At 36.7% G+C, this 25,110-nt stretch overlaps 2 protein-coding genes across 2 annotated transcripts; both read right to left on the reverse strand.

Annotated features, from left to right (window-relative positions):
- Window positions 1-3,586: 3,586 nt before the first annotated feature.
- Window positions 3,587-11,175, reverse strand: mob3a (MOB kinase activator 3A). The gene is made up of 4 exons (XM_067413952.1): window positions 10,945-11,175; window positions 9,417-9,898; window positions 4,717-4,919; window positions 3,587-3,945 (listed from the first exon to the last, which is right to left on the reverse strand). Exons 2-4 carry the CDS (start codon window positions 9,832-9,834, stop codon window positions 3,916-3,918), a joined length of 651 nt encoding a protein of 216 aa, XP_067270053.1. The 5' UTR covers window positions 9,835-9,898; window positions 10,945-11,175; the 3' UTR covers window positions 3,587-3,915.
- Window positions 11,176-11,518: 343 nt separating this feature from the next.
- On the reverse strand, window positions 11,519-23,782 carry zap70 (zeta chain of T cell receptor associated protein kinase 70). Its single transcript, XM_067413955.1, has 12 exons — window positions 23,615-23,782; window positions 20,131-20,575; window positions 19,034-19,194; window positions 16,945-17,083; window positions 15,934-16,044; window positions 15,614-15,659; window positions 14,786-14,984; window positions 14,512-14,718; window positions 13,770-13,962; window positions 13,029-13,169; window positions 12,830-12,942; window positions 11,519-12,232 (listed from the first exon to the last, which is right to left on the reverse strand). Exons 2-12 carry the CDS (start codon window positions 20,530-20,532, stop codon window positions 12,115-12,117), a joined length of 1,830 nt encoding a protein of 609 aa, XP_067270056.1. The 5' UTR covers window positions 20,533-20,575; window positions 23,615-23,782; the 3' UTR covers window positions 11,519-12,114.
- Between the last annotated feature and the right edge of the window lie 1,328 nt (window positions 23,783-25,110).

Below are 25,110 nucleotides of genomic sequence, written 5' to 3' on the forward strand. Positions count from 1 at the left end.
AGTGCAAGGCTCAGAAGGAAAGAAGCACATGATGAAATGCCAAGTTATGTTGAAAACAAGCCACGTGATAGAGGAGGAGCAGAGGGTACTCTGGGTTAACCGAATGGGGCCTTCGCAAAAGGGTCCAAATGGTATTCAAACACTCCATTGGGTGGGAATGCAAAAGTCAATAACAGCAGTACAGCTCAAAGAGGCTTTGTGACGGTGTAATCTGATTGGGGTTTTATTGGTGTGTTAAGGAAGAGTACTGTCTGCTTATTTGGTAAGAGAGATGATTGCAGTGTTAATCTTTATATGAATGTACAGTGCAGGAACATTTTAAAAGGAGAAAAAGTGAAGAGGGCCCTCATTGGTGGAGAAAGTGTGAAAGAGCGGTGTTTGTGTGTGTGATAGTGGAAAAGTGCGAAAGTGAGAGTGTGTGTGTTTGGAGAATGATAAAGACAGGCGAGTGTGGAAGTGTGAGTGTGTGCGCACTCAGGCTGATCTCTTTGGGAATTCTGTAGTCCTCTTCTGTTACATCAAGGGTGTGTAGGTTTTCCCGAGGTGTCAGCTAGCCTCATACACACACACGATGAAGATTTATTCACACTTCTGCTGTAGCACCTAAACAGTTCCTGGAATCAAAATTTGCTTGCAGCAGGAAAACATGAACAGATTACACCCAGAGGTGATTGTCATCAGACGCAACGAGCACTGACAGCAGGATACACCTCAAACTGCAGAACCTGAGAGTGAATGACTTCACTCACTGTTATGACTGTATGGGTGCACTGAACAAGGCACATGCCTGCATAATTAAGTTTGGCTAATTAAAAATAATTAATTGAAAATTTCCTGTGCAGTTACGAAACTGTAACTGTACAGGAAAACAACTTCCTCTTCCTTCTAAATAATTGTTTTTGTCCATCTCAGAAAACGTGCGTGAGAGTTGTAGATTACAAAAGAACATAAATGCACGGGTTAAAATAACCCTCAAAACTCAATTCCATTGAAATACTATTTAAAGGGCCAGTTCACCCAAAAATAAAAATTAGCCCATGCTTTACTCACCCTAAAACCATGTGTATGGCTTTCTTCTTTAAGACGAATACAATTACTTAAAAAAATGTCCTGGTTCTTCATCATAAAAGTGCTCCACATGGCTCTGGGTGAAAATATCCATATTTAAAACATTTAAAAACTGTAATCTCTAACTTCCGCTAACTACGCGTGTTCAAGAGACTGGCGCTCCAGCATAGGACGCAGGCATAGAGTAAGTTCCAGTGACGAAGGAAGCACGGATAGAGCAAAACAAAACTTGGTTCTCGGCAGAACTAGCATATTCTCACCGGAGCATCTTACGTCATACGCTGGAACGCCCGTCTCTCGTGAACGCGCATACAACAGTTAGCGGAAGTTAGAGATTACAGTTTGTAAAGTTTTAAATTGTCACACTTACACTTAGGTAGGTTGAGAGTGAGTTAATCATGGCCAAATTTGATTTTTATGCGAACTAGCCCTTTAAGTACTCAATATGATTATATCCCAATTCCTTATATTTTAAAACACATCTAGATAATGTAGACATACCTAAGGATATTTTCACTATACATACTTATGTTTTGACTATAACATTTGGTTTCTCTCCAATATTATGCATTTATCCAAATATTTATTTTAGTGTATGAAGAGTTCCTGGGTTAAAGTAGTCTAGTTAACAGTATACAATAGCATATCAGCAGGATACCATACAATCTTATGCAATATTTTCCTGCATTGAATCATCTTGAGTTGCCAATGTGTAAATGCAGCGCGCTCGTTCTCATCTCGTCCTGCACGTATCAGCACTCTAGGAACATGAGGTCAAAACTCCGCCCATTGACGTGTTATATCCGTTGCACTCTAGTCTAGTTCTGGTACATTCCGAACAACACACAGCAGTATCGTTATTGCGGACACATCCAGCTAATAACACGTAACGCACGGCCAGGCGTTTTTGTTTTGTTGCTGAAAGCGAAAGAAAACGCCTGTCATTGTGCGGATCTGTTTATCAGTGCAGCAGGAATGTAACGGAGCAGCAGTTGGTTATTATTGGTTGTGTGCAGTCTGATGCAACAAACTAACCATGGCATTTGCTTAGAATCATTAGAAGAGTTCCCTCACACATATACAGTACTACATTAAATAGCCATGTCCCCAAAAAAACGATGCTTGAGTGAACTGCCCTAATGAATCCAAGCATTTCCATTAGAACGATTCTCTTTTGAACATTATTCAAGGCTTTTGATACATATTTAAGGTCATTTGCCGTACATAAAGATATATCAAAGTACCATTGTATTTTCATCTTACATTAATATACATATACATGATATCATCATAGTTTGAAAAACGTAAAGTGCTGCTGTGTCCTAAAAAAAAGAAGACAACTGGATGTGTAATTCTAACTTCTTTTGTTTTCCCCAAAGGCTATAACTATAGCCTAATAAATTATCTGCTTTTTTATATATATATATATTTTTACAGTAAAAAATAAAAAATAATGAAGCAGCAGAAGCAATATATTTCAGTGTAGGTCTACATTATCGAAACAGTACTGTACTAGCTTTCAGGCAAAGCCAAGCACATAGCAGTAGAAACAATGAAAACGCCTATTTATACATAAAAATAACATTAGCAAAGTAAACCCTTTTTAGATTTCTGAATTGGCTTGAATCTCTAGCCTATATCTTTACTTCGGAAATAAGCAACAACAAAAAAAGCATAATCTTGTTACCACACCGTTCAACGTCAGTGTTGAATGATACTAAGACACGCCTACTCATTATAATGCAGAAACTACCGGAAAAATCTGGAATACTCGAGATTGCGAGAGCGCCAGAGGTGATGTTTAAGTCAAGGGTGGAGCTCGAACAGTTAAAGATTTCATCATCCAAACAGAGACTGAATAATGATTTCCTCTAAACGTGCAACTCAGCACTTATTCAGCATGTAGGCTACTCCACAACAAAACAAAGATCTCGCTCAACTCTATCAAATTAAAAATGATTAGTCAAAACGGTATAGAAAGCACAATTATAAAAGAGCATTTTTTTTTCATGAAAAGCCACTTCATAACCAAATTGTGGACCTAGTTTTAAAAATATCAGTGTTATTAGTGATCAGAACTCAATGCAACATTTCATCATCTAGGTCTGTGTTGTCATGTGTGTGTGTGTGTGTGTGTGTGTGCTGTGCCTTTATTGCCATCTAGTGGACAGAAACAAATGTTTGCCCTGCACGCACATGGAGCTGCTGACTTAAAGGGCACAATTATTTCTGTCAATCTAATTGAATGGATTTAACTGCAAAGGTTATTAGAAGCATGAGAAAATGAGACAAAACCCTCAGAAAAGACAGTAAACTGGAGAACTGGAGATTATCTTTCATTCAAGTCAGTCATAATTAAAATCCACACATAGTGGTGAAATAAAATTGCAGGGATGATATATAATATATAAAATTATTTTTTTTAACAGTAGGCAATTATTAAGTCATACCATATTATCGGAATTAGTGATAAGAACATGAACAAAAACCAAGAACAGAACCAATGACATACACAGACAAGAGGAAGTTGGTTTAATATCTCAACCACATACATAAATAGTCAAATATAATCTGCATGTTAAAGATTATAACAGTTCAACAGAACAAAAGGAATGATTCAGAACAATTAGGAAAAACAGAAATATCTGATAATACTGATTTCTAATAAAAAATACTCTCCATATGCCTACACATGAGAATACTGAGAGATGTACAGGTCTCTCTCTAAATAGATTATTACAGTACTTTAAAGTGTATAAAAAATAAAGTCTTTGAAAGTTTCGTCTGCTTGATTGTTAATTTGCGTGGTCCTGATCTGTCTGGAATGTAAAGGTCTGCTCTTCTTTTTCAGTGGCACATCCGTGATGTCATTTCTTTCTGTTGGGAGAAATAACTGCGTTAGCATGAAATAAACCATCACACCACAAGTTAAGCCTCACATGAAGTATGCACAGGCAGCTACTGCATATCTGAATTCAATAGGCCTCTGATATTCAATTATCTTGAAATGTACTTTCTTGTTTATTTATGGATAACAATGTTATGTTTTTATTGTGAAATACATATCATCTTTCCTGTGTTTATAAATAAAGATGCAAAAACTTTGGAAATGCGTTATGCAAAGTGGCCGAGCTCCTGATGTCAGTAATAGGACCTGCGGGTGACATCTGATCCCATGGCACCAATTCAGCTGTGACTACTGAGAGAATGAACTGATGCATCTATAGAACGAAGGGTTTTTCTGCCTTGCAAGCTCAGACGCTCATTAACTGCCTGTGAGAGGCTGGAATATCAAACCCGTTGACTCATCCTGTCCTAGTGTGGCCCTACCAATTAGCAACGCCATTATAAAATGGGCTTGTTAGCTACTAATCATGAGGTGACGCATTAGCGTTTGCTTCTGTATCTGTCGCTCTTTGTATCTCGCTTTCTGCACTCAACAGGTTATCGGAGCTCACTTTGACAGGGTTTTAAACCCTATATATATATATATTTTTTTTTTTTCCTGTAGTATTTTACAGCAAATAATAAAAAAGGTTTCCTATAGCTGATTTAATGTAATGTATGTTTTTTTCTGTAGTATTTTACTGCAGTTTTTTTTTCCCTGTGTGATTTTTGACTGTTGTTCTCTTTAACACATATGCTTACCAGAGGTTCCAGCTCTTTGTGGTCTATGAGGTTGAATTCAGTAACAAAGTAATAGAAATGTTTGTAACAGGTGTTCACGTGGGCCTCTGCTCCCATCTGGCTCACGCGGTCAAAGTGGTGGATGTACACATGGACAAATACCCGGAACAAACGAGACAAGATCTTCTTTGCTACCTGCATGAAGGTCTTGGGGAATGGTGTACCTAAAAAAGAAAACATGAAAATGAAAATAAACCAGAGAGAGAATGAATAACCTAACTTTGTTAACAGTGTTAATACTTTTCAAACACAAGTATGGTAGCATACACAATTACATACACGGCAGATAAAACGTTTGTGGTCATGTTTTCCTTCTTTCTTTAATTAAAGAAATTAGTACTGGATCATTGCTTATATTTTGGATTTTGTTCAAAATTATTCACATAAATAAGGATGAAAGACAAAATAAAACATTTCATAGATGAATATTTATTGGGTGAGGGAAGGGGGGACAATTTTCACCTGAGATTTGAAACCAGATTATAGGGGGTAAAAAATGACTTTAGAAAGATGGCAGCATCATTATTTTAATTTTACACAGACATTGGTCTGTTAGTTAAGTGCTAAATGGCCAATGGTGACAGTTTAAACAAAATGAGAACAGTGTACATTTCTGTAACTCAAGAAGTATTAAAGAAATCTTAATATCCTTTTAGATTTTGGTTCTTAAACTTTTCTTTAAAAAAAATAAGGAACTCTGGTTGAGTTTACACCTACTTTTATTCAGGACACATCAAATCAATGTAACTTTTCCGTCTGCTAGGGGTCGCCTATTCAAAACAAAGGTGTAGTTTGATGATGCCAAGTTTGAGCGCAGAATCTCGTGACGTGGTCTTCACCATAAAGCCGGTGGGAAAGATTTGGGATAGGACTCGGGCAGAAATTATGTTCATGGATGCGATTATTAACGTTACTGTAGTATGAAGCAGATCAGGATAAGTGTAGTGGGAGCTGAGCAAGGCCACTGGTGCGATTGTTATTAAGATGAACGCAACACACCTCACGAGCAGCAGGACCTTTATTATGCCTTAGTCGCCAGCGCCATTTCCGGTCACGAGTATGAGGTTACGCAGCTCTGTTTAATAGAAAATGATGCTACCAAAGATTCTATTTTCTATTCAACAAAGAATCCTCGAAAATCCATCAGTTTCCACAAAATATTAAGCAGCACAACCGTTTTTTAGCTTACAATCATACTACCGTATTTTCCGGACTATAAGTCGCTCCGGAGTATAAGTGGCATCAGTCAAAAAATGCGTCATGAAGAGGAAAAAAACATATACGGCAGATGCAGAGCTCGCTCGCGTGCACTCACTCGCGCCCACTCACTGTGCATAACCGAGCAGAAGAAAGAAAGTTTGAAGTGAGTGAGAAACTTGGGAATGGCGAAAAGCAGGTTACTTTAACTGTAATGAAGAAAACAACGAAAGCTAATCGCGGACTGCAAGCAAGATGGCCAGAGCTGAAGGAACGACGCTTGAACTCTCTGCCGGGAGAGGCTCAGCCGCGCAAGATGAACGCTGTGTGAATCCTTCTCGGCTGCATATTTTACTACAAGCAATTTGTAATTTGCAGAATAAGATTTTCTTTATGGGGGCATTTTGTTTGAGTTCAGTCTTTCTAAGTTGTTGTCTTTAAGTTAATATTTCAGTTAAGAGTTTTTTTTTCTGTTTTCAGTTATTTTTTTCTGGGGTAGGCTACAGGAGCAGCATAGAGCGCCCTCTCATGGCTATACGTTTATTCTTGTCAGTCGGTATGAATTAAATTTGATATATAAGTTGCACCTGACTATAAGTCGCATGACCAGCCAAACTATGAAAAAAAATGGCGACTTATAGTCTGGAAAATATGGTAAATGTAAACTGAGCACCAAATTAACTTATTAAGAAGGATTTCTGGAGGATCATGTGACACTGAATACTGGAGTAATGATGCTGAAAATTCAGCTTTACCAAAGGAATAAACAATATTTAAAATATATTAAAATAGAAGTTATTTAAAAAAAAAAAAAAAAAATATATATATATATATATATATATATATATATATATATATATATATATATATATATATATATATATATATATATATATATATATATTCACAACTATACAGTTTGTACTGTACATTTCATTAGTGAGACTTCTTTCAACAACATAAAACATTTTTAATAAATCATACAGACCCAAATTTTTCCCCAAAAGTATAATGAGGGTTAGTGATTTCATCACTCTTTATCAGGTTTTAAAACAACATCAGATAAGTTATTTGTAGATTAAAGACAGAACTGAAATGACATCATGTCTGTTGATATTATCAGAGGAGACCAGTTTTTTACATCTCTGGATGAGAAAACAAACCTCATTTTCATTTTCACTTTAAAAATATATTTTCTCATCTGCACGTCCTCACATCATAAATGTCTTATCTGGGACACGTGCTATGGTGGATTATAAATCGCAGAATCATATTTCCACAGCGCCATTTATTAATAGAGTCCTGCGATCTGGGCTGAATGCAGACAACCATGTGCTTATGCATGCGGCTGTCTTGTTGTGTTCTAAGAATCTGGTCCATATGCAGTCTTAGTCTATTTATATCCCACTGTAAATTGACCCAATTTGAATGGCACCACAGATGTCAGACGGCAGGTTGGAGATAATGAGACAAAGCCAGGGAGGTCAAACACTACACTTGACCATCCCAAAGTTTTCTGTATATTTGACAATCTACATCTTGATTCGTAATTTATTAATGTCTTAAATGCTGCATTAAATGGTCAAAATGTTATGTGTATAAGATGACCCATTTGATGGCCATATTGAGACACCCGTGCTTTACTAGAAGTGTCTTCTGCATAGCTTATTCTGATGACATGCAAAGGTTTAGGTTTGAAGGACTAAAAAGAGCAACAACAAAAAAAAAATGTGTGTTATATATAGGAAAAAAAAAAAGATACAGAAGCATCTAAATATCCAGTATATGAACATTTAAGCCACATTTTACAAAGTTTAGATGTTATTGTGTGCTCCAAAAAAACCCATCAAATCAAGTAGCATTTATTTTTAAGAATAATTTTTCACAAAATTAAGTTTTTTAAGTTTTTAAATGACAAAACAATTGTCCAAAGGCGTCAAACTTGATTTCACACTATATTTACTAAAAATTAGAAGTGTCAAAATGACTCCAAAACATTCTAAGAAAATTTCTTGGGTAATTTGTTTGCGGTTATCGTTATGCTGATTCATATCGGTTCAAAGCTTTGTTTTGAAATCGGCCCATCACTATACAAGTCGTTATTTAGTTTTTGTTTTTTTGCGCACAAAAACTATTCTCGTCGTTTCATAAAATTATTGTAGAACCACTGTAGTGAGATGGACTTTTAATGATGTCTTTAGTGCCTTTTATGGGTCTTGAAAGAGGAAATGACATTGGTGTCAATGAAGGCCTGTCTGAGCCAACGGATTTCAACAAAAATATCCTCATTTGTGTTAAAGAAGATGAACAACGGCCTTACAGGTGTCGAAAGACATAAGAGTAAGTATTTAATGACAGAATTTCATTTATGGATGAACTAACCCTTTAAAGTACATTTACATGACAATGATGTAACTAAAACTTTTTTGTTGTACTAAATTGTTTTTTGTTGTTTTTGTTGTTGTACTAAATTGTTTGTACAATTTCTGTTTTGTTTTATTTATTTATTTATTTTTTTGGCAAGTATAAATTTTATTTCTTATGTTTGTTTATATATTGTAGCTTAACATCAGCCTGCCCAGGGACTACGGGTGAAAATTAGCTCTTGAGCTAAAACCTGGTACTATGCATCTCTCCCTTTGAGGTTAATGTTTATTGTACGCTGTCCCTGTTTCTTAAATAAAAAAACAAAAAAATTAAAAAAAAAACAGAATTTTTTTTTGCATACAGACGACAATGTTGTCAAATGATCCCCTTTCACACAGATCTGCGAAAACAATATATTATTCATGCCAGACCAGTAGATGGCACTCACTCTGTAAAGAAACCCTGTGCATATAGACTGAACATGTAACACGCATGCACGACATCGGTAATCTTGATAACGCACCTTAAGGGTATAGTTTTCAAAAACTTTGAAACCGGTTTTCAAAAGTTGGCCTTTTTAGGCTCCCCAAAAGCTCTTTTCCTTTAAATGAAAGGCCAGGTCAGTTTTTAGTTGAAAACAGTGTAAACAGGCCCTTAAGGTCCAAAGTATACTACATTTTTGTAAGCGTCTGCTAGCGTATGCATAGTGAAGTGTAGCTTTTCAACATCTACTCCATTTGATACTAGTGCGTGCGAATGCAGGCGGTCGATACATGCTTTCTCGAAAGTTTCATCTTTGTCGAGTGCCTGTGCTATTTTTCTCCAGAACCAACTCACTCAAGAGCTTAGCAATGCGGGTGTCTGTTGTTGCAGTCTCTGGTTTTTCAATTCAATGTGCAAAAAAAAATCACGTGGTTACAAAAATCGGGTGGAGTGCGTACTATTCTGGTGATGAGATTTGTGTCAGGCGCATACTTGTGTAAATGTAAAACATGAAGTATACTCTCTGGGCTTTAAACTTGATTAAGAACTAAATGCAGCCAACAAATCAGAAAATATTTGGTCAACAAAAGTGTTTTGGATCATGTGGTCCTTACCAACATTAGTGGGGAAGATGTGTTCATTGTTGATCTGGACTTCAATCCAGTCCATTAGCAGGCTCATGTATTTGGGTGCTGGGAGAGCAGTGGGCTTCTTATACTTTTGTTCGTCCTGCCAGCGGTACTCGTACTTTGGCCCGCCGGACATAACAGGGCAGGTCTGGTCTGTGCAGGAGTCGTTGATGGTGCCGTAGATGAGGTTGATGCGGTTAAAGAAGTCCACCACATGAACGGCGACCCAGTCGTTGAGGTCTTCGCCGTGTGGCAGCTGCACCGCCTGCTTTAGGTCCAGACCGGCATTGAGAGACGCCTGTGCTTTCTTGTGCAGCTCAAAGCGTTGCGTTCCAGGCTCAAACTTGCGCTTTGGCCGGAATGTCCTGTCCTTGTTGAAGACTTGTTTTAGGGCCATGGACATGGTTGCCGGAGGACGGGATGGTTGCGCAATGTGTTTAAAATGAGCCTTTTGATAGCAGGGGTGCCTGAAATGACAAATTAAAGGATGGATAAACAATGACAATATTGTGTAGAGGCTTCTCGGGATCAGCGATTGCACTCTGAGGGAGGACGGATGCTGAATGCGAAAAAAGGGAGAGAAAATTAAACTAGGTCAAACTTTGTCTCCTCCCGGGTTCCCAGAACTTTTGAGTAATTTTATGAGAACATCATTTAATAGCATTGCACACATAAAGATCCATTTCTAGTGAGAATTGTATGTTTATATTGTTTAAAGCTGATCCAGATAAAAATATATAAGTGTATTAATAAAGAAGATTTTCTTTTTATTTCCAGGTGGGAAAAAAACAATAGGACAGCCGAAAGAAAAGCAAGCAGTGACACTGAAATAACTTAAACTTTGAATCAACATTTTCATACTTGCATTCTTTCATGCATTTCTTAAATTATTCTTTTCTCAAACTCAAGGAATAATTCCAATGTGCTGTGCTTCAATGTCAAGTGGGAACATTTCTTAGATGTTCTCAGTTTAACCATTTAAACAAACAATAAATCGTATCCTAATGATGGGCACTAAGCAGGTTGTACAGACATTATATTTAGAATATTAGGGGAATAACTGAGTAATTTCCTGAAGGGCACTATGGGTGGCATTTATTGGCCAGGGCAGGGGGATTCCAACATCTTTCTATCTATAGGCTAATATCTACAGTAATGACACACACACATACACACACACTTACACTTACAACGTAAACATTTGAAATACTTTAAACACGTGAATGTGTAAGCGTTTGTTAATGAATGGATGCTAGTAGCACACACCAAAAGCTAAACAACATGTTGCGCGAGAAGCTCGTCTAACTGTTACACGGTAATTCCGTGTGACGATGTCGTTTTTAATGGCGTGACCAGGATTGATAATCACATGAAATTAACTTTCACGGAAACACATAGACACGATAACAAAATAACCTTTGTAAAATCGCAAATTAAACGCCAAAAACGTATTAAAAACGATTTTGTTAAGGGGGTGTTTTCGTAGCGTGTAGTGAAGTTGAAGCAAACTTACCGAGCAAGCGCCTTTCTTGTTCCGCTTTGATCTGAACCGCTTTTTACACCGCCCTCTGTTTTGTTCGTTATTCAAGAACGTTCTTCGTTATTGTAATCACATTGTATTTGCAATTGTTATAGTTAAAAGGAACGTGGCCTTCGCACTGTAACAATTATTAAGTCCACACTTTCTAAGGAAGCCACAAGCCCCTCCCTGCTGAGCAAAGTACACTTCCTCTATTGAAACATCAGTAGATCCTCTTCAGTGTTCTGTCTGCTGCCACTGAACATGAAGGAAGTGTATTGGAGACACTATGGTTACATAGTAACATCAAAACATGTAATGCATTGGAGATATTTATATCACAAAAAAGCAGATCACATTAAACTTATTTGTAAACAAAGGTGTCGGGGAGAATGACTTAGCTGGTAGACTATTTACTTAAGTGAATATTTCCTTGGGTGCGTTTATTTTTGAAAGTCAATTTCTGTAGACACATGTTTTAACTTCTTGAAATGTAACTATGGTATATAAAAAATGTAAATCTAAGAAATTGAATTACATAGCCTAGTTGCCTCTCAAAAGTGTTAATTAAAATATAATTACATTTGTTTATGTTCAAATAGATAGGTTATGCATATGAAAGTAGGCTCCAGTGCATTAGTCTCTGAATTGATTGACATTAATTGTTTTGTGGCATTTGTAGTTTATTGCAAGTTTCAAAACTTGAGAATTTGTACAAAAATTATTCAAGATACAATAGTTTGAGAACATATATTGCTATGGCAGGAAACATACAATCACAGAATACAAGACCATGAAGTTTGAGTGAATATGCACTTGAAAGTGTTAATGGATGGAGGAGAAAATTCATCTATTTGTCATTAACTGAAACACTTCTCCAGGAAAAAACAATATTTTCTTTCGACCACCAACTATAATATAACATATTTAAATAGTAAATAGGCACTGGCCGCAAATAATATTATGAGCACTGATAGTAGTAAGCTAATAATGATAATAATAATAATAATAATAATAATAATAATAATAATAATAATAAAAAGATTACTTGCATTGCTCAGTCATAGTTTGATAGACATAATATTAAAGTATTACATATTTTAAAACAGTTTTCCCGTGTTTTCATTCTGTCCTGGATTGAAATGTTTCCATTTGCCTCTCTGATCACTTAGGAGGCTTTTCATTCTCTGTTTTCATGTAATCCGGCACCTTTTTGCAAATGGAGTAATAGAAAGTTCTCATCTTCTCTTCCACTTTGACAAAGCCTGGCCGGTCTTCATGCCTGGAGAAGACAAGTGTCAGATGTCATTCAGAAGTTATTGTGTCCCAATCAAAGAGACAAGTATGACAAGTAGTTAGTAATGTCAGTTTAAGATGAAACCTTAATATAAGATGAAGTTAATCAATATATAGGGATAATTACGAGGCAGAGGACAGAAGCAAATGGGCAAATTTGGCCAGGATGCTAATGTTAAACTTCCTACTCTTTTTGTTCTCCTACTCTTTTCACATCGTCTCCAATGTTGGCTTGATCCTTCTAAAAATGTCCTTCTGATTGTCCTCCCGAACACCAGACATCGGAACGGAAGATGACACGACAGTGTTTAATGTGCTTTGCCTGCCCACTCTGAGACGCAAGTCATTTATGATGTAGAAAAACAGAGCCACAGTGGCTTCCCCGATTGCAGCAACTTCCACTTTTATTACAGATATTTTGCACAATTTTCCCAGAAAGTGTCAATTTTGCTCTCTTGAACATGAGATGGAAATGCTCGCGAATGTTTTATGTGATATTCTAATTTTGCGCATAAGTTTTGTCACAACTTTGGATGGAAACATAGCTAATGTAAGAATTTTGATGGCATTAGATAATGCTTACTTGTATGTCCAGCATTCTTTCATCAGTTCATACATAGTCTCAGGACATGCAGCAGGGCAATCCATACGGCTACCACTTTCAAGAAAACTCATTACCTCCGGGCCTTTCATTTTCTGCACGGGGAAAATAAATGGATGAAAAGTCACACAAACAACTCATTTAAGTTGGTTGTACCCAATGTGACAGCGTGAATGTTTACCTTATAAGGCTTCCCTCCAAAGGAGAAGGCCTCCCACATCGTAATGCCGAAACTCCAAACATCACTTTTGCTGGAAAACTTGTGAAAATGAATGCACTCTGGCGCATACCACTTCAGAGGCCATTTTCCACCTGTACGAGCCTATAAACATACAAAATCATACTCTGAATTACTATTCTCTTTTTTACCTTGTACCTGCTCCATCAATAAGACAGTATTCCCTGGTTTCACAGACAAGGCTTAAGACTAGTCCCAGACTAAAATGCAGGTTTGAGCAGTTTTAACTGAAAGCAACTTGTACTGACATACCTTAAAATGTATCAGTGCCATTGTTCAAGATGCAACAAGATGCATCACTCAAGATAAAACCAGTAATGTTTTTTTTTTTTCTAAGACATGTTTGTAAAAGCTACTTAAATGTCCTAAATTAACTAAATTAACTAACACTAATCATGGCTTAATCTAAACTTTGTCTGTGAAACCACCCTATATTGCTGTAATGGGCCACTGATGGTCATGCAACAGGAACAAGAAACTTCCATTGTTAGTATATTGACAATAAAATATTGACTACTTACAAATGTATAGAAAATATTTAATTTCTCCAAGACCATAATAAGTACTTAAAACAGTGTGTTTAAAAAGTGCTATAAAGAAAATAAAAAGACTGATTTGAATTATAATAATTACATTTTTTGTTCTAAGTCAAAAGGCGGATTATTTCTCTAAAGTACACCCCACCTTGTAGTAGTTGTCATCTGCACCCAGTGCCTTTGAAAGGCCGAAGTCACTGATCTTGGCATAATGCTGGTTGACCAATAGTACATTACGTGCTGCCAGGTCTCTGTGCACAAAATTCCTTCCTTCTAAGTATTTCATCCCCATTGAGACCTGATGCATTAACATCACAATGTTTTCCGTAGTGATCTGGTCCCTAAATGGAACAAAAAGAGCTATTTGACTATTTGCTTCAGATTAGATTCAGATTCAAACTTCAGATTAGAGCTTTCACACTTACTTTAACACAAAGCGGAGCAGAAATCACTACTAAATCAGTTCTATCACAGATAAAGATTACTTAAATATGTAAATATAAATTCAATTTTAAATATAAACACACACACACACGTTTGTTTTTGTGACATATGGGGACATTCCATAGGCGTAATGGTTTTTATACCGTACAAACCATATTTTCTATCCTCTTACACTGCCCCTACCCCTAAACCTACCCATCACAGGAAACATTCTGCATTTTTACTTTCTAAAAAAACTCATCCTGTATGATTCATAAGCCTGTCACAAAAACATGCCCCCCCCCCCCCCACACACACACACACTGTTTATTCATATAGTACATACAGTTTGTTCAATACATAACATACTCTATGTAGAAAGCCATTTCTATTCTTTGACTATACTGTATATTAATAAAACAAATAAAAGAGTATAAGTTATGAATGTTGTATTCCGATTAACTCACTTCTTGCCAGAGAGAAACTTGTTGAGCGGGCCAGCTGGGGCCATCTCCATCACCAACATGAGCGCTTCAGCCTCACAGAGTCCAATCATGCGCACGATGAACGGATCACTCAGCTGATGCATGATCTGAGCCTCTCGCATCATTTCCTCCTTTACTGATTTTTCATTCTCATTCTTCAACACTTTAATTGCCACATCAATATGTTTGCTACACAGGAGAAGGAAACATTAGCTTTTGAAATAAACTTATTTAGGTAAAAACCCTCTGTACTTACCTCTCCATTTTGAATACACCTTTCTTGACACAGCCGAAATTGCCCGAACCAAGCTCCACCTCGTCGATCATGAGCTTGTCTCTCTTAATGAACAGGTTCTTTTTCTTGCATTCATTTGGATCATCATAAGGACTGACAAATGCATCATGGTCCATAGGCAAAGACGGACGTGAAGACTCGGCTCCGAAAGGTCTGGGCACTGGGTAACATCACAGCAGATGTTACATTCATGAACTTATTAGTATGCTATCATAAATATGGTTTAAACAAAAATACAGCAGCTCTTCTGGAACTTCTATTGGGTTTTTAGAAAAACACTAGAAAAATGTTTGCTAACAAGGTGCACTTCATACATACTACAACAGTTTTCAGTCACATAAAATTCCTTATAGGAGCTGTAGTTCTTATGTAATGACACGCTAGCAAAATGATAAAAATTGAGGAATGATTGTGGGAAAGCCTCTTCAAGTATTGTTACCACAGACCTTATTTTACTCATAAATGGGAAACCAGCCTTTTAAAAACCAATAGAAATTCCAGCGGAAATACATGGTTTATGCAAATTCTCTTTTTCAGCACTACAAACTAAACAGCTCTCAATAATTTAGGCCGTATTAAGTCATTAATCCTTGTTAGTTCTTTGTGCAAAACTATGTGGTCCAATTCCAAAGGGTTTTAGCAGTAATAGCCAAAGGTTTATGCATTTATCACTAAGACAGCTCTGAGACTCTGAGACTTGGATTGGTTTTTCAACATAAATTTCAAGGCATATTTGTTGCTGCTGCTGGATTGCTTTAACTTTCATATTTTGTACCACTATAAACATACCCATAGGGGGCGGTGTGTATCCATTACCTCGTCCAGGCCTCCTCTGCTACACACAAACAGAAACCCAGAAACAATTAAACACATGCAAAATATTATTAGATGTGTTAAAATAAACTTCTTGTTCTTTTCTTGTTCGTGTTCTTTCAGCTTTACTCACGTGACCAGGTGCAAGAGCTAAAAAAGAAAAGAAAGAAAGAATCTTAGCTATTTTCACTCACACATATTTCTTTTATGGAAATGGTACCTGTTCTTTCATATGCATATACAGTCAAACAGTATTTTGCAGTTTTGGGTAAGAGATATGTTTTTGCATAAATCACAATGCTGTGATGGATAAAGTTCATACCTGGTGTTGCATTGCTTTGGTTGACACACTGTTCTCTCAGTACAGTCACAAGACCATCAGGCTTCATCTTTAAATATTCAACCAGCTACCCTCCAGAGGAATATGATTATTAAAAAAACATCAGAAATTGACCACTACAATAATACAATTATACAAAAAGGTTTATGGGTTATGTAGAAATCTTTATATCAAAATTATAACATGGTCATAAATTACTATTGTACAGTCAAAACAAAATGTATTTAGACACCTTCAACATTTTCTCACATTATCAGTTCGCTATTTAAAAAATGGTAATAAAATATGACAAGAACTCTGTTACACTGTGTCAGAACAAATTCATCTTAATAATGTCAGATAAGATTTGATAGAAAAGTATCTAATGGATTACAATCAACCAATCGGCTGTCAGCTGTTAAATTTAAATACACAATTAGGTAATACCAATTTAACTTTAGGTCAATTACAGAGCAAGGTTAAATATAGTTCAGTCGTGGTGTAAAAGGTCACAATTAAAGAAAAAACACTTAAGCAAAACATGGTCAGGTCAAAGCGTCTGAATAATGTAGGTCCAATTTTTTAAATCAATTTCCATTGTATGAAGAATTTTTGGGTATACTATGTCACAGTTTATTTCATTTTGCTATCCTCACTTACATAAATGAACTAGTGCCCTGCACCCTTTAGCAAAAAAAAATATAGCTGGTGTCTGAATAATTTTTGGCTTGACTGTACTGTCTTTTGGATGTTTTTAGTTAAATATTAATATGTTTTTCTAATTAAAATATTTAAAAAACAAATCAAAATGCATTTACATTTTTTGTGCAGTATTTTTAAGTTATCTTTAAAATTTACTTTCTCTTCATTTGACCAAACACTCCACTTTGTACAAATAAAAAAGCAGATTCGTTCTAGCGACATCGTGAGAAGAGTATTTCATAAAATTAATAATGAGATATGAGACTCTTTGATGGGTAAAGCATACCTGCCACACAGTGTCAAATTTAGTTCCCTCTGGCATTGCGTATTTCCCTGATTTGTCGTGTAAGATCTGATAATGGTATACTGTTTTTCCGTATGTCAATGACAGCGCATAGGTGCCAAGTTCTTCTCTCTCTCGAACTCTAGAAAACATATTTAGAAAATTAGAAATCACAGCCCAGCAGGCCCAGTTACAGAATCAAATCACTGAAGGTGCTCTAGTAAACTAGGTAAAACACTTTAGAATAATGGGCATTCGTTAACATTATTATTAACTAACATGAACTAACCATGAGCAGTTCATATGTTACTGTATTTGTTCATCTTTGTTAACGTTAATAAAAATCCAGCTGTTCATTGTTTGTTCATGTTAGTTCACAGTGCATTAACTAATGTTAACAAGATTTTAATAATGCATTAGTAAATGTTGACATTAACAAAGATAAACAAATGCTTTATAAATGCGTTATTTGTTCATGTTAACTAATTTAGTTAACTAATGTTAACTAATGACCATTATACTAAAGTGTACTTGTATAGGCTAAGCAACAGCTCCACCACAGCAGTGTACAGTGAGAAATGTTACAGTGTACAATGAAAAAGATTATTTACAAGTCATCACTTTAACCAATAAGTGGAATTTCAAAAATAATTCACTACAAATGTTTGTCTGTTAATCTATTAGTCTGCCTTTACATTACTTTAATCAGTTACTAGTATTTTAATAAGTCATCCTCCTGAGAAGCAGAAAAAAAGGTTTTGTTTATTCAATTCATTTTATAGACTGAAGCCCCGAAAGCGAACTAAGATGCTGTTGCTTTGTGATTGGCTACATTCCTCAAACGCTTCAAAAACACATTGTAATAGATTCATTTGACGCTCTCCAGAGCGTGAACACAAATGAGCAAATCTGCCAAATCTGTTTCACAAAAATATTATTACAGTATAAACTTAGGGTGCTTTTGCTCTTAGCACCCTCCAGCACCCCAAAAGATCCGGGTCTGCAGCCCAGCTAACATATATATATATATATGTGCCATTAAGTTATGAAAATATTATTTCTGAATGTTCCCTGCATGTTCAAAATGTCCATATGAATAATAAGGGAAAATTCCATTTTTATAATTTTGCAAACATTATGGTAATGCTCCTTTTGAATGTACCCTGAACTAACATTTCAAAAATGTTGTTCAACTAAAACGTTTCAGAAAAACGTTCCATGAAGGATGCATGTAAACTTTTTTGTGCAAAAGTTTTGAGAACATTATTAAAGGGATAGTTCACTTTAAAATGAAAATTCTGTCATCCTTTGCTCACCCTCAAGTCGTTTTAAACCTGTATGAATTTCTTTCTTCAGCTGAACACAAGGGAAGATATTTTGAAGAATATCAGTAACCAATCAGTTAACTGGAGCCATTGACTTCCATAGTATTTTTTCATAGACTTTCCATAGGAAGTCAATGGCTCCAGTTAACTGATTGGTTACTGATATTCTTCAAAATATCTTCCCTTGTGTTCAGCTGAAGAAAGAAATTCATACAGGTTTGAAACAACTTAAGGGAGAGTAAAAGATGACAGAATTTTCATTTTAAAGTGAACTATCCCTTTAAAGACCAGAAAACTTTGAACAAACGTTCTATTAATGTTACTGGAAGTTTACATATGTTCCTAACTTCGAGAGTACCTTGCAAGGACGTTATTCAAAGATCTGCAAACGTTCCCTGTTAGCTGGGAATTCAGATATTTGCTTATCGATGTGCTGATTGGCCGCCTAAATTATGTTATAGGACTAAATGTGATCTTGACCAATCCTGAGTTTAGCAGCTTATATGCAGGCCATGATGCAGAGGAAGCTTTTTGAGGCAATGTAGATGAGTGACTACAGCATCTACGCCAACATCATTTTTGTAATCATCCACAATTTACTTATAAACCTACTCTATTCTGAAGACCTAACTCTATCTTTGCTACAAACAGTATTGATAATCTGATTTGCCTCTAAAAGCAGCCTGTGTGTCATCATGACCTTTCCACTCGAATGCTGCAGGGAAACATTAGACTGTCATGTCTGATGAATCATGTTCTTCACTCACAGGAACTTTCCATCCGGCTGAGATCCTGAGTAAAGTCGTCTCTCACCCTCCTGCCGAGGTATCTTGCCGTGGAACCAGGGCATTTTCTCATGCGCTGTGGTGGCAATCAGTTTTTCTAGCTGTGGGGCCTGGCTAATGATGGCTTGCTCCATGGCTTCCCCCTAAAAAAAGGTAACATAAAATGCTTTTTTGTGATCTATCATGAAAAATCTGCTAGCATGGACGTGCACTCAAAAAAAATGCTGGGTTATTTTTACCCAAATTTGGATAAAATATGGACAGACCCAACCATTAGGTAACATTTTTACATTGCATTTTTTTTTTACCCAAAGGTTGGGTTTGTCCTTTTTTTTAACCCAAATTTGGGTTAAAGCAACCCAGCAGTTTTTAGAGTATGGTTTCCTTCCTCACTGTTGGAGGAACATAATTTGGGTGTTTCTTTTTTTAAAGAAACCATAAAATATAAAAAAGGGTATAAATCCACAATTAGATATTGCTACATCTAAAGTGTCATTCGCAGGAAAGTGCATGGAAGACACTTTTTGCGAGCGTCTAAATACCAATGTCACTGTAAGGACTCCATTAAACGCTTGCCTACAGAAAAAATAAAAGCATGCTTATCTAAAGAATAATCCAAAATTCGTCCAAATGTAATTTGGAAGCAGTTTGAAGCAGAATGGCTGTTACGTGTCATGAAAGTTACAAGTCTTACAAAGGTTTGTAGTCAAATATTTCACCTAATCTATGATTAAAGATATGGTTCTGTCTAGTTAAATTCATCATTCACCCTCTTGTTGTTCAAAATGTATGACTTACTTTCTTCTCTGGAACATAAAAGAAGATATTTTGAGAAATGATTCAGTGTTTTTTTGTCCATACAATAGAGGTCATTCTTCAAAAACAGGTTTGGAATGACATGATGGTAATTGATTTTCATTTTTGGAAAACTATCCGTTAATTCAGGCTAATAAGGCTGTGTAATTTGTGTGGATCAGAAGAATTTTTTTCAAGTTTACAATGTGTTTGTTCTGTGTTGAACATTATCCAACACTTTGTGGGTCAACAGTCATGAATCAAACCCGTTTTGACACCCTTACCTCCAGGTTCCAGGTCTGGCGCACATATTCCCTGAGCATATTGTCCCTCAGGCTGTCAAAGACGCCCGTCTTGATTGCTGTTTCGGGTGAACGCAGGCAGGGTTTCTTCAAGGTGCAAACAAGCCCATCTGGGTCTTTGCTGTAGTACTCACAGAGCTCGGCAGGCCCGCAGTGAGGCTTCCCACCCGCGATGCAGTATGTGCCGTTCAACTGTTTCTCTATGGAGTAATGGTAGAACTCAAGGTTCCACACCAAGGACAGGACATAGCCACCCAGGCTGCGGAGGCACTGGCGCATTAGGAAGAGGCCGTCTCCCATGCCAGCCAGCTTGAGGTGCTCCTCGGCCTCCGAACGACTGATGCTGCCATAGAAGAACGGTAGCTCCGCGGCAGGGTCGGTCATGATGGAGACGACGAGGGGTCGAAGAGTCTCACTAGATCAGAAGCTGCGGAAAATGAAGTTTTGAGAAAAAAGACAGAGCGAGACAGATTGAAGCGGCTGATAAGTTCAACAAAATGGGGCAAGCTGTTGTGAGCATGTGTTTTTGATGATGTGGGATGTGGGAGGATGCTTCCCTTCTGAAAGCATCTCTCCTTCTTTTCTCAGTTTCCCTCTTTTTATTACTTAAACGTGGAAATTTGCATTTGACGGCCCTATGTGTTCAAATAATTGGCGTGTAGAGGAACATATAGTTAATAAGAAAACATGTAAAAGTTAGTGTGGTTGATGCTTTAGTGTTGCTTTGCAACCGGCAAAGCCTCGCATTCGGATCGAATCACCACAACAGGAAACTCAGACATATCCTTCCCCGCCCCCGCCAGCTCTTATATGACAACCCTCCACCCTGTGCAGGTGCTGATGCTTCAAGAATGTTCCTAAGCATGTCAACAGACACATGCTTTATTGAAACATCTCTGGAAGCGAAAGAAAATGAAGCAGCTGATTAAAAATGCTGTACTTGTAGATACCAAAAAGGCAAAACTGTGGCACCATGAACAAAAACAAGTGTCTATAATGACTAGTGATTAATATTTTCCAGTGACTGAACGCTATTGCTGTGTAGGAGAGGAGGTCAATATTGAAACGCATAAATATCATGTCTTCACCAGACAGGGAAAACTGCACAAAAAAAAAAAAAATCCCTACTGCTCTGCACCTCACACTTCGACTCCATTGTTTTATGCAAATTATCTGACAATGTCTACCAGACAGAGCTGGCACATGCTCTGAGCTGGAATCAAATGGAGTGACAGCAAATTGAAGATCCTAGCTTTGATTTAAACCACAGCTTCCTGGACACAGAGCTGCCCACACATACAGGGACTACAACAGTTAAAAACACAGAAAGACCCTGCCGCAGCCACACACACACACACACACACACACACACAGACCTTTGTCTTAAACCACCACAGGCCACAGCAAAGACACCAGGGGGACAGTGCACTGTCTGAAGGGAGACATGAGGCAATTTGATCCATTTCCATTTTACATCTGGAACTTAATGTTGCAATTTTTTGCTACTATTATTTGTGTTACCCCTGAATGTAGTACACAATAAAGGATTTCAATGATATGATTAAAAAGTAAATTATAAGTTATATGGAGATGGATGAAAATTACTTGAATATTAAATGAACAAATAGGTATCTATTTATAAATTATACATACATATTTCAAAATTATATTTAAAGTAAAAACATTTAAAATTATGTACACACACAATATAATTTTGGGACGGTAGGCTTAGAACAAATTACTAGTATAGGCCTACTAGTCTGAATTTGTATTTTCATCCTTCAAAGATGCAACTTTGATAGATAGATAGAAAATAGATTTAGCAATGCTCAGTGGAAAGTGTAATGGAACGTGATAATTTGTTTGTCTATACATTATTTTCCGGTGTGAAAAGTGGGTGACGATATTGCGGCCGAACCTCATCTTCTCTTCCGTAATGCGGGTAATTTTTTCATTGCGAACAAAATGTCTGAGATGCATTTAGAAGCAGGCAAACATCTGAGATGGGTGTTCGCTGTCTATTTACTCTATAAAAGGAGCTTTGAAATTGAGGGTCTTTGAAAACTATTTAAGATCAAGGTGTTGAAGCATTCACTAATTTTCAAGGTTGTTTAGAGGTACATGACGAATTTGAAGATTAATTAAGCTAAGAAGCCTGAGTTGTTACAGCTCTTTTGATAGAGTTCACTAAATTGCCCCAATAATGGTTTCATCACTTTTACAGATTTTCCATGTTCTGAACACAAGAATCTGTACTATGTTGCTTAATGACGCCTGAAATATTCACAATGTTTTTGTCCATAAACCCAAACTCAACTGCCTTGAATGGAAACCAACTTAGTTTCAAAAAGGCCAAGTAGACTACAATGGAAAGTAAAACTTTCTTTTTCCTATACGTAAAAGGCTATTTGACCCCTGCCCTTTTCAAGACTGCTCACTTTGTTTTTTTTATTACACTTTTTCTTGTCCAACTTTGCATGGTTTTGTGCCCATATTTAGATGGTCTCGCAGGACCACTGAAATATCATGGGCATTTGGGCAGTGAAACAGTCTGGATTCTTGCCACTAAACTCACAGCAGTGAAACCTTTGTGATTCAGTGCTCCACATAGTGTGTATAATGTTTTATGATAAAAGAATGAAGTGTCTGGTATACATTAGTTTCAAACAAGCTGAATTAAAAGAAATCTCAACGTGTTAGTAGAATATCTAATTGTCAAAACCACATATATACAATCTTTTAAAATACTTTTACTGTTTAATGATGGTCTGTACTTGGAAATTACAACAACACATTTGGTTCAAACAATTAACAGATTTGCAGATCTTCTGCACCTGTTCTGTTCAGCAGCTCAATAAATATTTTTATCTTCGTCTCTGAAGCCACAGATGAATTCACTTCTACTCTGCAGTGCAAGGGAAGCAATTTTATGTTTGCAGAAACACAACTAAACCTCTAACTAAACTTTATGTCAACGTTTTAAGAATTCACGTCATGAATTGAACTTAGCAAGCATAAACTGACCAGATGCTTATCATATTTTAAAATGGCTAAAACATTGCATCCATGCTGGCATTCAAAAACATTTTTAATAATTCTACATAGGTGGGAAAAAATATGGAAATCACTTTTTTTTTTGTTAGCGTATATAATTTATTTGCACAAATTACTTTACAACAAGCCACATCTGCTTAGCCAACTTTTAAAAGCTTTGCTTAACATGCATACGTTTGTGCCAGCAAGAGGTTACAAATTATCTTAATTTAATGAAATGGCTATGTGTCTGCATGGTATTTGACCTCAGCCGAACATTCGTTTGCTAACATCTCTCCTCATTTGCACGTTACATGTCTGACATTTTGATTGACCGTGATAGGTTGTGAATTTGACTCGGAATGAGATAAGAACAGACGGTCCTTGGCAGACAGAGCCAAAAAAAGCCAGAATAATCTTTTTAAACACTCACCGTGGCCTGTAGCTGAAATCCAGGAAGAGAGGGATAGAAAAAAAGAGAGAGAGAAAAAAAGAGAAGACACGGCACGGATGAACTGGTGAAGGAGTTATAACAAATGTATTTAGTCTGCCGAAGTGATGAAGCTCTCTGATCTGGCTTGTACGCTAGATGGCTTCTATGCTTGCCAAGTTTTAGTGTGTGTGTGTGTGTGTGTGTGTGTGTGTGTGAGCTTGAGTGAAAAAGTGCGCGCTTATGTGTGCGTATGGGTCTTGGTGTTTTTGTGCACACAGGTGAACTGTGTGGGCTGCTCGAATCACTCAAATTTGCATTCCCTCCAGGCTTCTCAGAAACTGTTACTTACTTTCTCACCCAAGTCTTGGGATGCAACTGCTGAACGCTTTGCAAAGCTGTGCTGCATGCAAACTAATGCCTAAAACAGCTACAAGAAATTGGTTCATATATTTTGCATTTAACTGGTTTAGGGACCCATTAAGGCATTTGATACATATATTTGGAGCAATGCACAGTGAAATCTCTCTAGATAGATACAAATAGAACAAATATCATTACATGATTTTATTATTCCACATGGAAAAATAATATAATAAATATTGAAACTGGAAAGACAACACCAAATCCAGAATTATGTTATGGTTATGGTTCTCAGAGACTACCTATGTTTAAGATTTATAATAATAATAATAATAATAATAATAATAATAATAATTTCTCTCATGAAAATTAATTAAATTATTTTAAAATAGATAAATTATTTTTTCATAGGATATATATTTTTTTTTAGAGAGACCCTTGGGGTCACTTATTAGATACAAACTCGAAAAAAATGTTTTATTTCACGCTTGTTCTTCATTTCTATGTTAATGTATAGGAATCACGTTTTCCTCTGAGGGTACATAGCTGTTGACGAAAGCGCATCTGGTATCCGGCTCTGTTTTGTGGGGTGTGGGGTGTGGGGTGTGGGGTGGGGTGGGGGGTATCCGATATCCAACAGGTGATCGAGGCGGCCTCCTCTGAGCACGAGCTCATCAAAGCGAATATAACGTTGCGACTCACAGAGCGCGATTGTTCTTTTGCGATGGCTCCTCCCAGCGTTCAGCGTCTGTCTTCCTGCAAATGAGCGCTGTAAGTCTGGAGAAGTCTGATTCGTTTTAAAGAATCGATTCGTTCGGACAGTTCGTTTGAAATGAAACTATTCAAAAAGATTTGAATTGTTCCCAGAAGTCCACGCGCAGCGTTTTACGTTGAAGCGGTTTATCAAGTTTTCCAACGTTAGAGAACGCTTGTTTGAGAAATTAGCTAAAAGAGGATCACATCCCACTTGAGTCCTGAATAGACATATGTCTCTTTGTTATGTTTTTTTTTTATTTAGTGGGATTTTTAGAACAAAATATGTTATAGAATATAAATAGAATTGATATAATCTGAATCAGCATATTGATAACAGCCACACGCCTTTGGCGTTTGTTTAAACAAACCCATGGACAAAT

The sequence above is a fragment of the Pseudorasbora parva genome, chromosome 13, assembly GCF_024679245.1.
Source record: "Pseudorasbora parva isolate DD20220531a chromosome 13, ASM2467924v1, whole genome shotgun sequence".
NCBI classification, from domain to species: domain Eukaryota; kingdom Metazoa; phylum Chordata; class Actinopteri; order Cypriniformes; family Gobionidae; genus Pseudorasbora; species Pseudorasbora parva.

What these genes read in the sequence shown, in the direction of transcription:
- mob3a (XM_067413952.1), bottom strand. Translation starts at nt 9,834, where the DNA reads ATGTCCATGGCCCTAAAACAAGTCTTCAACAAGGACAGGACATTCCGG. An exon ending in CATCTTCCCCACTAATGTTG is followed by an intron (nt 4,920 to 9,416) that starts GTAAGGACCACA and finishes TTTCTTTTTTAG; the next exon opens with GTACACCATTCCCCAAGACC. An exon ending in ACAAAGAGCTGGAACCTCTG is followed by an intron (nt 3,946 to 4,716) that starts GTAAGCATATGT and finishes TTCTCCCAACAG; the next exon opens with AAAGAAATGACATCACGGAT.
- zap70 (XM_067413955.1), bottom strand. Translation starts at nt 20,532, where the DNA reads ATGACCGACCCTGCCGCGGAGCTACCGTTCTTCTATGGCAGCATCAGT. An exon ending in CAGCCGGATGGAAAGTTCCT is followed by an intron (nt 17,084 to 19,033) that starts GTGAGTGAAGAA and finishes TATGTTTTCTAG; the next exon opens with AGTTCGAGAGAGAGAAGAAC. An exon ending in ACTTTATCCATCACAGCATT is followed by an intron (nt 15,660 to 15,933) that starts GTGATTTATGCA and finishes GTTTGTGTGTAG; the next exon opens with CAGAGGAGGCCTGGACGAGG.